This window comes from Crocuta crocuta, unplaced genomic scaffold (assembly GCF_008692635.1).
Source record: "Crocuta crocuta isolate KB4526 unplaced genomic scaffold, BGI_CrCroc_1.0 scaffold1079, whole genome shotgun sequence".
In the NCBI taxonomy this organism is placed as follows: Eukaryota; Metazoa; Chordata; class Mammalia; order Carnivora; family Hyaenidae; genus Crocuta; species Crocuta crocuta.
In genome coordinates, this window is record NW_027529995.1 from 620509 (window position 1) to 635061 (window position 14553).

Consider the following 14553-nt stretch of genomic DNA (forward strand, 5'->3'; position numbering starts at 1 on the left):
CAAATGATATTTTTTTTAATCATTCTAAGTGTTCTGTATTTATTTATTTTTATTTTTTTTAATAGTTTATTGTCAAATTAGTTTCCACATAACACTCAGTGCTCATCCCCACAAGTGTCCTCCTCCACGCCCATCCCCCCCTCCCCCCACATCCATCAGTCCTCAGTTTTTGTCAGCATTCAAGAGTCTCTCATGGTTTGCCTCTCTCCCTTTCCCCTACCATTTCCCCCCTTCTTCTCCCCCTTGTTCCTCCGTCAAGTTCCTCCTAATCCTCCTATACGTGCAAACATATGATATTTGTCCTTCTCTGCCTGACTTATTTCGCTCAGCATAACACCCTCAAGGTCCATCCATGTTGCTACACATGGCCAGATTTCATTCTTTTTCATTGCCATGTAGTATTCCATGGTATAGATAAACCACATCTTCTTGATCCATTCATCTGTTGATGGACACTTAGGCTCTTTCCACGTTTTAGCTACTGTGGAGAGTGCTGCTATGAACATTGGGGTACATGTGCTCCTATGCATCAGCATTTCTGTATCCCTTGGGTAAATTCCTAGCAGTGCTATTGCTGGGTCCTAGGGGAGTTCTATTGTTAGTTTCCTGAGGAACCTCCACACTGTTTTCCAGATGGGCTGTACCAGTTTACATTCCCACCAACAGTGTAGGAGGGTGCCCGTTTCTCCACATCCTCGCCAGCATCTAGAGTTCTCTGATTTGCTCATTTTAGCCACTCTGACTGGTGTGAGGTGGTATCTCAGTGTGGTTTTGATTTGTATTTCCCTGATGAGGAGGGATGCTGAACATCGTTTCATGTGTCTGTTGGCCATCTGGATGTCCTCTTTGGAGAAGTGTCTGTTCATATCTTCTGCCCATTTCTTCACTGGGTTGTTTGTGTTTCGGGCGTGTAGTTTGATGAGTTCCTTATATATTCTGGATATTAACCCTTTATCTGATATGTCATTTGCAACTATCTTTTCCCATTCCGTTAGTTGCCTATTAATTTTCTGGGTTGTTTCCTTGGCTGTGCAGAAGCTCAAATGATATTTTTACAGTGATCAAATTGATGGAGACAGAATAGAATGGTGGTTGCCTGGCACTGAGGAATAGGGAAAATGGAGAATAATTGTTTAATGGTACAGAGTTAATTTTGCAACATGAATAAAGTTCTGAACATGGCTAGTGAAGATAATTGCACAAAAATGTGAATTACTTAATGCCTCTGAGCTGTTTACTTAAACATTGTTAAAATGGCAAATTCTATGTTATATATATTTTACCACAATTTTTTAAAGAATATTTTTAATACTATTTGGATTTTAATAGCATTTGGATGGAGGGTGAAGCAAAAGATGGCCCAGTCCTCCATGTTACACAACTACAGACAGCGCTGTGAAAGAGTCTGTCTGGTGTTGGCCAACTTGGTGGCCCTGAAGCTCCCAAATCTCCTACCCATGGCAGACATTGCTAATCAATCTGTTCATAGGTCCTGTTCATCCAGCATTGGGCTCTCAGAATCTCTCTCCACACTAGGAGAACTGTCACTTCCTCCGAACTGATTTATGAGATGCTATCATTGACTCAATGACCTCTTTGAAATCTGACAAAGAGAGGAGAGGACACAGATAAAACAGACCTGATCATTCATTTACTGGAAGGGGTATGCACTGTTGCACCTTACAAGCCTGTAAGCCTAAAGAGATTTCAAGTTGAAGATTTAGTTGGCTTTCTTTGAGGTTGTAACAGCCCTGAATAAAGCCACGCGTTCGGCAAATATGCCAGCGCCAATAGATCTGGATGATGCGGACAGCATGGAGCAGACGGCAGTAACGAAGGCGTAAGCACCACATGCGGACCCAAGACTGCAGCTTGACCGCTGCCCATTCTTGCCGAGCGTAGAACTCTAGGGCTGGTCGCTTCTCCTTCTCCACCAGCTTCACCAGCATCTGCTTCCACCAGCGCTGAATGATACAAGCTCTGAGGGCTGCGTGCAACAATGTCCGGCGTACCAGGGTGCCCCGCCACCAAGCCTGGATGAACATAGCCGCTTCCTGTTTTGTGATGATCTTTGTTCCGGGGCCTTGCAAGAGGAAAATGGGACACTGAGGAAATGCATACATTTCAGCTCCCAGGTGTGCCAGGGAGGAGCCCTGATCCTCTATCAACAGCTGCCCCTTCCTCTGATGTTCAGCAGAGCTTTTGTGGTCAATGGACAGACTTGGGGAGACTAAGTAAGTGTCCTGCCTCTGCCACTCTCTTATTACTGGGCGTAGACACCTCATCTTGCCCTCTGAGTCTCAGGGCCTCCTCCTGCACTTGCAGTGTCACCCAGCTTTGCATGGACCTGGTTGACCAGTTTAAAGCAAGAACACTACAATCAGAAGTGAAGGAGATATAAGTTTCACCTGGACCTGACCACCTACCTAAAATTCTTGTCTCTTCCCTCAGACCCCTCCCGTCTGCTGGAGAAGTGGAATCCTTGCACCCCCTGCCCTCTCACTTCTGACTTCAGGTTACACCCACAACCTGCTGTCTCCCCTCTGCCTCACCAAAGTATTAAAAGATTCTTCCACCATTTACACTTTATTAAGAGCTTAAACACCGGTTAACACATATATCAGTATAAAGATATACGTGCACACATGCTTCTAGACCCAATCTTCCTGTACCTGTACCCCAAATAGAGTCCCCACCTTGGTAGCTCCCAACCATACATGGTCTGAGTTCATACTCTTTGCCCACCTCCTTGGAACAATCCATACACCTTGGCCAGACCCACATCTCAGCCTAAGGAGGAAATGTGGAAAAAAGAGATAGCCAAGGAGGAGTCAATCTGTGTTCATTCTAGCTCTGAGTATGGGGACCATTCATCTCAGTTTGCCAGGCACACCCTGGGTTTATGCCTGTTGTCCTGGAGTAGTGTTGATAAGTGCCCCTTCACTCACTGAAGCATCTCTCTTTGGATAACAAAGTACATGGTCACAGACTTTTGGGATATTCCACTGGACCCCAAGGGTCAGAGATGCCACAAGTCAAGACTCTTCCCAACATAGTAGAACCTAAAACCATCTACACATGGAGGAGTGGACTGGGTAATGGCAGTGATGTGGGTGGGAGTTTGGGGGGCAGCTGCTTCCTCTTCTCCCCTTTGCTCCTTCAAGCTCTATTCTATCAATGTGACTTCATCATCTTTGACTATAACTTGGAAATTTTGCTGTCCTGTAGTCAGAGATTAGAGAGAAAAACACTGGAGAAAGTAAGGGGGCTCTTCCCATCACTAGGTGCCAAGTCAACCACACAGCTTCCTGGCTTTTCTGGGATCTCAGACATGGAAGGGTTGGGGGTGGGGAGAGTCCCACCCTGAGGTATCTATGGGAAATTTACTGTCCTCCCAGAAAACTCAGGTGGATCTAACTGTCTCTTACAAAACATTAAATGCCCATGACTTGGGGTGGACGGTCAAATTCCCTTCAGATCTGCCCTTTCTAAATTACCCATGGTTAGGGGCAAGATGGTCCCATCGCTCTCAGGTCTGTTCTCCTCCAGCCACAAACTGGCAGGAAAAGTGGAGGAGGGGTGAGAGATATGATGTCATAAGGGCACCTATGACTCAGGCACTAGGATGGCTTCCAGCAACTGAGTCCCTTTCTAAGAAAAACCCAGGGGCACCTGGGTAGCTCAGTCACTTAAGCGTCCAACTTCGGCTCAGGTCATGATCTCACAGTTTGTGAGTTTGTGAGTGTTGGGCTCTGTGCTGACAGCCCAGAGCCTGGAGCCTGCTTCAGATTCTGTGTCTCCCTCTCTCTCTGACCATCCCCTGCTCATACTCCTCTCTCTCTCTCTCTCTTTCTCTCTCAAAAATTAAAAAATTTAAAAAGAAAAAAAGAAAAAAAAAACCCAGAAGACCTGTCCTTTCTTTCCTACTAGAATGGCCAGAGTTCTAGCTAAAAAGAAGGACATCCCAAATAGTGACCCACTGACACAAAAGTGTATAATGGTACTCATTAAAGCCTGGCTAGTATTTATTATATGGATTTCAGTTCATTTCAACAACGACATTCCAAATAACAATTAGAATGAGTGTCTCGTGTACTGATATAGAACAGTGTTCAAGATTTAGCAAGATTAACAATCATCAAATCAATATCAACTCAATATAAGTATATATTTATATACATGTTGTCACAAAAGCATTATTTTTAAAGGAGTGGGGATTAAGAAGATACATAAAAATTAACAGTGATCATCTCTGATAAAGATAGCAGAATTAGGGGAACAGAATAAACTCCCTAATTGTTGCTAAGTCTCCTATGTCTGGCCTAACTGTAGGTCATCTAATTATCAGGCCCCTGGGAGAACATTCGTGAAGCTCCCAGGACCAGCCAGGGCCTTCATCTCAGGCTCAGGTGGCCTCAAGCACTCTCCTATCTTCTTCTTCCCCTGAGAGCCTCAAGGTCACAGACAGAAAATGGGTGAAGGGCAACCATTACACAAGAAGTGCCCCACTTTTGCCTCCTCTTGGCCTCTAAAGACCCACATGGTCATTGTGAAGGCCTGGCTCCCTCTTAGAGTCACAGCCCCAGGAGTCACTGAGGACTGCATTTGCAATATGTAGAGTGGCCATTAGGAGGCAGTGTGGGGCTATGGGGGGGTGGCTGTAGAGAAGAGACACACTCCTTACCCCCTTCTCCCTTCCACCCTTTCTAGATTCCCCTCAGCTTTGACTAGCACTTTTGCTAGTCTAGGCAGTTTCAGGGAGAGCAGTTATCCAGACCTTCCTCCATGAGGTACCTGATTCTTTAAGTAAGTTACCATACTTCTCTGGTCATGATTGTGTTCATCTACCATTATACTGGGCAGCAAAGCACCAACATATCTGCCAGTGAATCACCCAAACAGCATTCATAGTCTTTCCTGCCCCCATAGTGTAGCAGCAACTCCCTCACCTTCTCCTGATGAGCAGCGTTAATTATCCCTGCCAGTATGGTGACTCCTTTCATTACCTGCTTGTCTCTTGGCAAAGGAGTCCGAAGTGACCAAGTGCCAGCCATAGCTTTAACTTTAGAGGGGCCCTTACTGTGACCCTTGATGACTGCCTTCCTCCCTAGAAACTGGAACCTCCAGGGGCGCCTGGGTGGCTCAGTCGGTTAAGCGTCCGACTTCAGCTCAGGTCATGATCTCATGGTTTGTGGGTTTGAGCCCCACATCAGGTTCTGTGCTGACAGCTAGCTCAGATCCTGGAGGCTGCTTCTAATTCTTACCTCCCTCTCTCTCTGACCCTCCCCTGCTCACACTGTCTCTCTCTCTCAAAAATAAATAAAACATTAAAAAATTTTTTTAAAAAGAAAAAGAAACTAGAACCTCTAGTCAGATGGAGCCTACAGGGACACAAAGCCCAAATTCTTACATGTGTAGCTGGAAGAGGTGCTCACGGGTGCACCACCACTGCCACACTTGATTCTGGGACACACACATTCTACCTATTAGGGACCGAGCACCATGTAATGGGCCTTGATTTAGGGCTTGAGTTAGCAAACTACAGCCCATAGGTTAAATCCACCCCACTCCCTGTTTTTGTACATCCTGCAAAGAATGGTTTTTACATTTTTCAGTTGAAAAAACTGGAAAAAAAAAAACTTCATGACACATGAAAATTATATGAAATTCAAATTTCAGCATCCATAAATAAAATTATATTGGAATACAGCCACGTTTATTTATTTATAGGCTGTCTATTGCCACATTTGCACTGCAATGACAGATTTGAGTATTTGTATTTGTGACAGGGATAGTATATGGCCCTCCCATCACCTCCCACTGCTGCTCAACACACAACAAATGGCGGTGGTGCAGTTATAGCTGAATAATATTTAGAGTGCCACATATACTGCTTGCTGTGATTCATGTTTTATCACCAATACATCTGTATTGTGTCAAACAAGAACAGAGGAGAAAAGTAGAATTTAAATGTCAGATCTTTTTGACAATAGCAAAACATTGTGTTCATTATGCAACATTATAGCTGTCCTAAAGGCATACAGCATTATATATCTACATTACCAGATAAGCAATCCATAGTATTCTTAACTCACAAGAAAGCAATTATCTTAAAATTTAGACATGTTAAATGGGGTATCTCACCACAGCAGAACTTCTTTGCGAAAATTAAAATTGAAAATGAGGCCACAAAGTAAGTTTTCAGACTGCTCATTTGTTAGCCAAGCAAGAAAAGGTGTTTACTACTGGTGAGCTATTTAAATCATGTTTAATTGCAGCAGCTGGGAAAAAAAAATGTGATGATAGAAAATAAACTTAACACTATTAGCCTTTCATGGGAATAGTGGAAGACACTGGGAACAAAACCAATAGACAAATTAAAACAAGGCAAATGGTTTCAAGTGGTTTTTTTCTTTGACTGTTGATGAGTTAGCAGATGTTACCATACAGCTCAGCTGTTACTCATGGAAGGGGTGAATGCCAAGTTTGAGAGGCCTGAAGAATTCAGCTTTATGAATAGTCTGCATGAAAACAACTACTGTTGCGAATATTGTTTGAAGAAGTTGAAAAGACAAAAATTCAATGCCACCTGAAGTGGAATCTGCTAGGATGTGATAAAACTGATATGGTGAAAATATGTGTGGAAAAAAAGCAGAAAAATCAGGCTTAGTTGGACAAATTTACAGTTTATGAAAATGTAAAGTGCTTACAGCCTACAACCTATGGGTACTCATTATATTATTCCTCAATAGGTACTTTAAGGAAATTTCTTTATAATTTTTTTAATGTTTATTTACTTTTGAGAGAGAGAAAGAGAGAGAGAGGCATGAGTGGGGGAGGAGCAGAGAGAGGGAGACAGAATCCAAAGCAGGCTCCAGGCTCTGAGCTGTCAGCACAAAGCCCAACTCATGGCTCAAACCCACAGACTGCGAGATCATGACCTGAGCTGACTGAAGTCGGATGCTGGACACCTAACCAGTTGAGCCACCCAGGTGCCCCCGGGGAAGATATTTTAATCTACTCTGTTACTAAAACAGGAATGTCAATGGTAAGCTTCACTTGCTTTGTTGACTTAACTATTATAGTTCTGTGATTTTTTCTCAGTAAGAGAAGGCGAATATTCTGACTTACCAAGCACACAGCAGCTCCATGGCTCGAACACAGCAGTAGCAATAGCTACATAAGCCTTGCTAACTTGGGGCCTATGCTGTTGGGTCCATATGTTGCTTCTACTTCAGCCTCCATGACCATCCAGGACCCATTGTTTCAGCGCTAGAATGAGTGACAGAAGCTGGCTGACATCAACCAGTCCAGTGTTTTTTGTCTGCTTCACTGTTTAGTGCCTATTCCATGGCAGATGTTTCCTGGTGGTGGGTGTTAACATATGATACAAAGATTTTCACTCTGCATACACTACCGTATGTCCATCTATCTGCCTCTAGACCAGACTTCCTTGTCCCCATTGTTTGAGTCTTTGTGTTGCCAGGAGACTGACCAGTAAGCCAATTTACCACTGCTGAAAAGTCCGTATATATTCTATCTCAGGCCACTTATCTTTCCACATAAAGTGGATGTTCAGCCTCAATTCTGCCCATTGAGAGGACTTTCCCCTCACTACTCACTGTCTTTCAAGGCTACTCTTGAATGAGGCTGTAGCTCACCTGCTCTTTGAGGATGACATACACATACTAAGCTTAACAATCTGCAAGTCAGCCTCAGGCATTTTCCTCTAAGCCCACATGAATATGAGCTGAGAGGGCAATGGTGGCACAACAGTGGTGGGTTACTCAAGAGTCTAAGCTACCTGCCCATGTAGTTTGCATCTTCAGTTTTCCATTGTCCGTCATCACTGCTATCAGTGAAGTTAGGGAGGAGTATCACATTTCTTCAGATTCAAGGGGTTCAGGGGAACTTGGGAATTCAAGATTTGGGGGGCCATCAACCCAAATGATCCTATCCCATGTGTAAGCGTTCCATCTTTTCCTTCCCTGATCTTGGCAGAGCATCCTACCTTAATGGAGAATTTAATCTTCTTAGGATATTGGCCGCTTTGATGATGATTTGATGATGATGATTCAGTCCTGGGCCTGGGCCTCAGCTTTTTCAGCCCTGCCATTATAGGTAAGAGTTTCTTCATATACCATCAGGAAGGTCCTCTGGCTTTTACACTCACCTTTTAATTAGCTGTTACTTGTTCTCAGCCATCTGTTATCTTTTTCTAGGGCTTCACAGAGCCTAGAAATAGCCATCCAATTCTTTATAGTTAATTCCTCCATACTTTCCAAATGCTTGCTGTATCACACCAGCTAGTGCATTTCCTGCCTCCTCTATATAGATGAACCTATTCACCCTTGAAAGGGTTACCATTTAAACCACCACCCTGTGTCAGGGGCTATCTGTGCTGCACATACCATTAGTATGAGGTCCTCATTGCCAGCCAGGCACTGATGAAGTGAGTGATCCCACTTCAAAACCCCATCTTATTATCTTCTTTCTCAGGAAACCTCTGGCATCAACTGTTGTAGTTTGGGTTCTCCAGGAAAGGAGATGGAGTTTAGCATTCGGCTATTTATTAGGGAATACCCTTGGGATTGCAACCTATGGGAAGAAAGGGAAGGAAAGAGGATTGGGTAGAGGTAAAAGATCCGGCAATTCAGCTGGCAAACTTAACAGGCACCACAGGAAGTTCTGTTGCTGAAATGGCCCAGCAAAATTGGCCCACATTGAGTCCAAACGGCCAGGTCTTTATACATCCACTTAAATCAGTCATTGTGTGTGGTACCTGAAGGGCTTGACTTTGGGCAAGGCAGGCTCTTTGCAGCTGAAGCAGTCCCTGAAGGGGCTGACAGCTGCTATCAGCACTCCCAGGAGCCAAGGCAGCACGTTCTATTTCCTTGAAGGGGAGTCTGTGTAGTTCATTTCCACGTCTACCAAAAGCAAGATCTGTTTAACTCAGTAGGAGAACATTTTTTAATAGATAGATATTACTAATTCACATTTATTGATTCCTAATATATATGGACTTACTACCGTCTTATTTTGTGCTTTAAATCTGTAATTTTTTCTTATGATCTGTTTTTCTTTACTATTTTTGTCAGATTGAGTTTTCAGTGAGTTTGGAGGTTGGTGAGTTTTTCCCTTCTACTATTTTAGCAGTTGTGGCAGAGATTGTGAGTTGCTTACCCATATCCATACCCTACTTCTTTCTTACCAAAAGAATTGTGATTTCATTGGGATTGGCAACATGCTCATTTAAGTAAAATGACATTTCTCAGAGTCTCAACTGCAACGGCCATGTGATACTCACTGGCCAACGAGATGTTGCTGGGTAAGTCTTTTGGGAAAGCTCTTTAAGAATACAAATGGGTCCTCGGGGCGCCTGGGTGGCTTAGTCGGTTAAGCGTCCGACTTTCGCTTAGGTCATGATCTCGCGGTTCGTGGGTTCGAGCCCCGCGTCGGGCTCTGTGCTGACTGCCAGCTCAGAGCCTGGAGCCTGTTTCAGTCTGTGACTCCCTCTCTCTCTGACCCTCCCCTGCTCACGCTGTCTCTCTCTCTCTCCTAGAAATAAATAAAACATTAAAAAAATTTTAAAACAAGAATACAAATGGGTCCTTTTTGTCATTCTGCCTTAACCCTCTTCTTCCCTAAAAAGCAGACTTGATAGCCAGCACTCTGCCATTTTGAAGGCATGAGGGTAAGGCTCACATGTCTAAGACAGTGAAGGGGAGCAGATGAGAAACCAGTAGCTTAGTCACATGAGCTGCCATACCACCAGGCTTGGACTGTCCACACACAGATTTCTGTAATAAACTCAAGCCCCTCGTTTATATATCTCCTATTTTAGATTTGTTGTCACTGAACATAATTTCCCATTTCGATAGAACTTACATACTTATTCCTTTTCTTCTAGTACTTAGATTCATTTTAACACTTAATACTTCAAGTTTTATGTCATGGAGTATTTCAAGCCAATCTGTATCTATCACTTCTACCCCAAATCAGGCAAGGACTTCAGCCCAGTTTTCCTCCCCTCACTCCCTGCCCACAGCCCCCTCTATGTTAGTATCATCTAAGATAGTACACATGTTTTTTAATAGAAAAATCCTGCTTGTAACAACAAATTCTAATGGCATCTGTGCTCATTACTGTTTCTTATGCCATTCTCCTGGATTCGTTTTTCTTTATCATGGAATTCATTTCCTAGAAATGCTTTGAGAGACTTTCAGTGTAACTTTGAATTAATAAAAATGTCTTTCATTTTTTGCCCTTAGACTTGAATGAAGCCGTAGGTGGTATACCATCCAATGGTTACATTTCTTTTCCTTCAGAACATTAAGGGTGTCACTCCACTTTCTCCTTACACCCAGTGTTGCTGCTGAGAAGGCTAAGGTCAGTCTTAATCTTATTCCTGAGTGGTCAGTTTCTGGATTTGTTCTTCCTCTTCAAATGTTTACATATATTATCTTCATCAGCTATGAGATTGTGCTGTGACCTGTTTGGAACTCCATCTGTTTTCCTTCACCTTTTTTACGGCAATTAAATCTCCTTAATGAGTTATGGGAAATTCATTAATGCCGTGGAGGTTCCTGCTCTTCTCTCTGTGCTTCCTTTCTCAGGAACACTAATGCAACCATGACTAGAACTTCTGGGTCAGTGCTCCATTTTTAAATTTGCTTTTCTTTAACCTTTTCATTTCTCTGAATCTTTCCCTTTTCTGCTGTATTTCAAGAATTCTCTTGTCAAACTTTCCACTCATTAACTTTGGTGATGTCCATTCTGCTATTCACCCCATCTATCAAGTTTGAATTTTAACACTGTTCCTTTCTAAGAGCCATAAATAGCCCTTTTTAATAATGGTTTGTTCTTTTACGGCTAAGATGTCTACTCCCATCCGCTGAGAATATTAATTCCACTTCTTTAACTTGCCTTCTTAGTCTTTCCCTTGGCTATTGTGTTTCTCATTATTGAGTTTAGGGATGCTTTTTTATGTGGTTGGTTTCCTCCAAAGCTTGGTGATTCTTGGTTGAGCACTCATCTTTGTTTTGTGTTTTCTCTTTGCCGTTCAATGATTGCTATATCCATGGGTTGCAGGGGAGGTATGGGGTGGACTCTCACGGTGGGTGGTCTCCTGGGCAGGAATCTTGCTGTGCAAGGGAGTCACATGGCATCAAGCCCTACCAACCTCCCCAGACCAATCACAGCTCCTCGCTGTAGCTAGTCCTTCTCTTGCCAACCACATGGCTCAGCTAGAGCTGGCTGCCTCTCCTATGGTTATATCTCAACTAGTCCCCACAGTCGCCGCCAGCCCCTGCTGCCTCCTGAATCAGCTGCTTCCAAGCTTGGAGGGCCTGCATGACCACTCTCTTCTTTTGTAGGAGACCTTTTTTTGGAGCTTTGGTACATGTTCTTTCAGTGTTTTCATATCTGCCTTCTGTCTTTTAAATTTTTTTTTTTTAATGTTTTATTTATTTCTAGGAGAGAGAGAGACAGCGTGAGCAGGTGAGGGTCAGAGAGAGAGGGAGTCACAGACTGAAACAGGCTCCAGGCTCTGAGCTGGCAGTCAGCACAGAGCCTGACGCGGGGCTCGAACCCACGAACTGCGAGATCATGACCTAAGCGAAAGTCGGACGCTTAACCGACTAAGCCACCCAGGTGCCCCCCATTAGAGATTTTTAAAATAGATATATTCTTGGGGTGCCTGGGTGGCTCAGTCAGTTAAGCATCCAACTTCGGCTCAGGTCACGATCTCACGGTTCGTGGGTTCGAGCCCCGCATTGGGCTCTGTGCTGACAGCCAGCTCAGAGCCTGGAGCCTGTTTCAAATTCTGTGTCTCCCTCTCTCTCTGACCCTCCCCTGATCATGCTGTCTCTCTCTCTTTCAGAAATAAATAAAACATTAAAATGTATTCTTTTTCTGTTATTCCTATGAATTTACACCAAGAGAAGAATAACTGAACGTGTGTTGAAACATGTTGATCCATTTTTTCATGGACATTTGTTTGGTTTTCTTTATGGTCATGTTTCCTTGAGGTTTGAGGTAAAAATGTTGAAGCAGATTTCAATGACTAACAATTCTTTCTGCAGATGGTTTGTCTCTATTTTTAAATGGAAATTTTAGTTTCCTCTCATCCTTTCCCTTATTTTCTTCACTTCTCTTCCTGAACAATTTAGTCTGAAAGCCATTAGGCTGGGCAGTGCAACACAGATATACAAGGGCAAGAGAGACTGTGACACAGAAAAGGGCATGGATCCCAAGAGGGTAAGGAAGGTGTTGACATAAGAGGGCTGCCCAGTTTGGAGCCCAGGTAGAATAAAGGGGGAATCTGGACATGGGTGTTCAAGGCCATGGCAGTAGTGGGTATCATACCATGGGCAAAATGAGGAGGGCATCCTTAATGGTGTAGGAAGTCAGAACTTGAGCACAGCAAGGAAGGTGCAGAGGGCATCCTGACATTTCATGTTAGTCCAAGTCGGGAGAAAGGGGCATTCACAGAGGACAGCAACCAATGAAGGAAGCTGGAGCCTGAGATACATGAAGAGCGTAATGGCCCAGCAGGGTGTCAGAGCTCAAGTAGCGTGAAGGCGATGTCTGCATACCCAGCAGCAGCCATGGAAAATTAGTTACATACAAGGAGATCAGATCAGAAAATGTATTAAGTATAATAAGAACCAGGTGTCTTAATCTTGGAAACAGGAGATAGAAATGTAGAAAGGAGAAAGCTAGCATGAACTCTTTGATTTTAGATTAGGATTGAAGATATCAGTGTGAACTTATATATTTCAATATAGATAGATGATAGATAGACAGATAGATAGATAGAAATGTGTGCTTGTGTGTATGCACAAACATATATTCTCTATCTCTGTGCACTGAAAGGGCCTGGGACCATTGCACCCCAATGATGATGAGCATACCTTGCTGTGCTCCGCGGGGCTATGCCACTACATCCCCACATTTACGGTTTTTCCCCAGCTGCCAGTTTTTAAAGTGGGTGTGACCCCTTGTTTTGTTACTGATGCTGAATTTTTATGGCACTCGATCTCTGTGCTGAAAGATGAGAATCAGCCCCACTTTACAGCTCGGGAAATGGGCTCAGAGAGATAAAATGATGTGTCCACAGCCCCACAGCAGTGAGTGGTGGAGCAGGAACTGACCTAGGCTGGTTTGATCCCAAAATCCTTGCTCTTTACTCTGAGACACTGAACACAAAAGAGGAACGTAGGAAAGGAAAAAGACAGACATTCTTCAGAGTGAGAGACCAGAACCTGCATGAGACAGCAGTGGGACACAGGGGCACAGAGCTGAACATACAGAGCTCATGCCCCAATGCAAGACAGAGCTGGAACCTGGGACCTCCAGGCAGCATCTCAGAACCTCTGTGAGCTGAAGGACTAGTTTGTCAGGGCAGAGTAGATGGAACAGGACCAGACACAGGGCTTCTGAGCTTGCAGTCTTGATCCAAGTCTTGATAACCCAAGACCCCAGGACCTTCTGCCTATAGGAAACCATGGGATAGCAGTGCCCAGATGCAGAGGGACAGCTTAATCTTGACCTCTTAATGGTCTCTTTATTACCACCTAGGCCCCAGTCCCACTCTAGGTAGCAGCTTTTCATTGGAAGTGACTATCAGGGGCCCCCACCTTAGCCTCTGCTAAGACTCGGCCTGGGGATAGGGCAAGGGTGACATGGCCGATCCTTCTCAACTCTTTATCTGTGAGATGCTATGATCTGACACTCACTACAGGGTTTAGCTAGCAGTGGAGTGCGTTCTTTCCTATCTCCACTGTGGTGGAACCTCCCACAGGTCTGAAGGGGAATGAATCCTAGCCTCCATTTGGGGCTGGAGAGTGAGGGACAGAGCTGGAAGTAGGAATGGGCTATGTACTCCTTAACAATTTCCAGTTTGGCTCATTCTGACTTAGAGGCTGTGTATGAGGATACAGTCCCCAGCTGAGCAGGGAGCTTTTGAAGGAAGTTACTGAGAGGATGTGACTGCCCATTGACTGGCAAGCTGGACCCAGGCAACTGAAGGCTCCTTGCCCCCTCCCTTATCCTTGGAATGTGCATACCACCCACCATGCTATAGTGGGAGCCTTTTTCAAGGACACAGCCTTGAGAGAGCAATGTGGCATTGAGAACATCTGGACAGTGAATGTGACTGAACCTTGTTAAGGCTTCTATATAAACTTTTAAGATTCTGGCAGGCAGGTGAGATCTACTCACCTTGCAGCCACCCAAGACAAGCCTCATCCATAAGTTCTCTTGTTTATTAAACCTGCCACCTACCAGTCTGGAACAGCCTGCCTCCTCCTCCTGTCTCTCCTTGCCCTTTGTGTATGGGGCCAGTTTGGTAACCAATGGGAGCCAGGATCACAGAGCTTGGGGTGGTTAGGCTTCTCTCAATCAGGCGGTGAGAGAACAAGCCCTAAGCAATTAGACCTAGGTGGGTGAATTGACAAATGTGCTGCCATTGCCATCACTAACCCCAGCATCCCCCAGGCCTCCATTGTATGCAACCTTGGGGAGGGGCACCATTTACATGAAGGATGCTCC

General features: G+C 44.3%; 1 protein-coding gene across 1 annotated transcript; it reads right to left on the minus strand.

Annotated features, from left to right (window-relative positions):
- Nucleotides 1–1631: 1631 nt before the first annotated feature.
- On the minus strand, nt 1632–3557 carry LOC144231005 (IQ domain-containing protein F5-like). The gene is made up of 2 exons (XM_077763389.1): nt 3498–3557; nt 1632–2083 (listed from the first exon to the last, which is right to left on the minus strand). Exons 1-2 carry the CDS (start codon nt 3499–3501, stop codon nt 1644–1646), a joined length of 444 nt encoding a protein of 147 aa, XP_077619515.1. The 5' UTR covers nt 3502–3557; the 3' UTR covers nt 1632–1643.
- Nucleotides 3558–14553: the final 10996 nt, after the last annotated feature.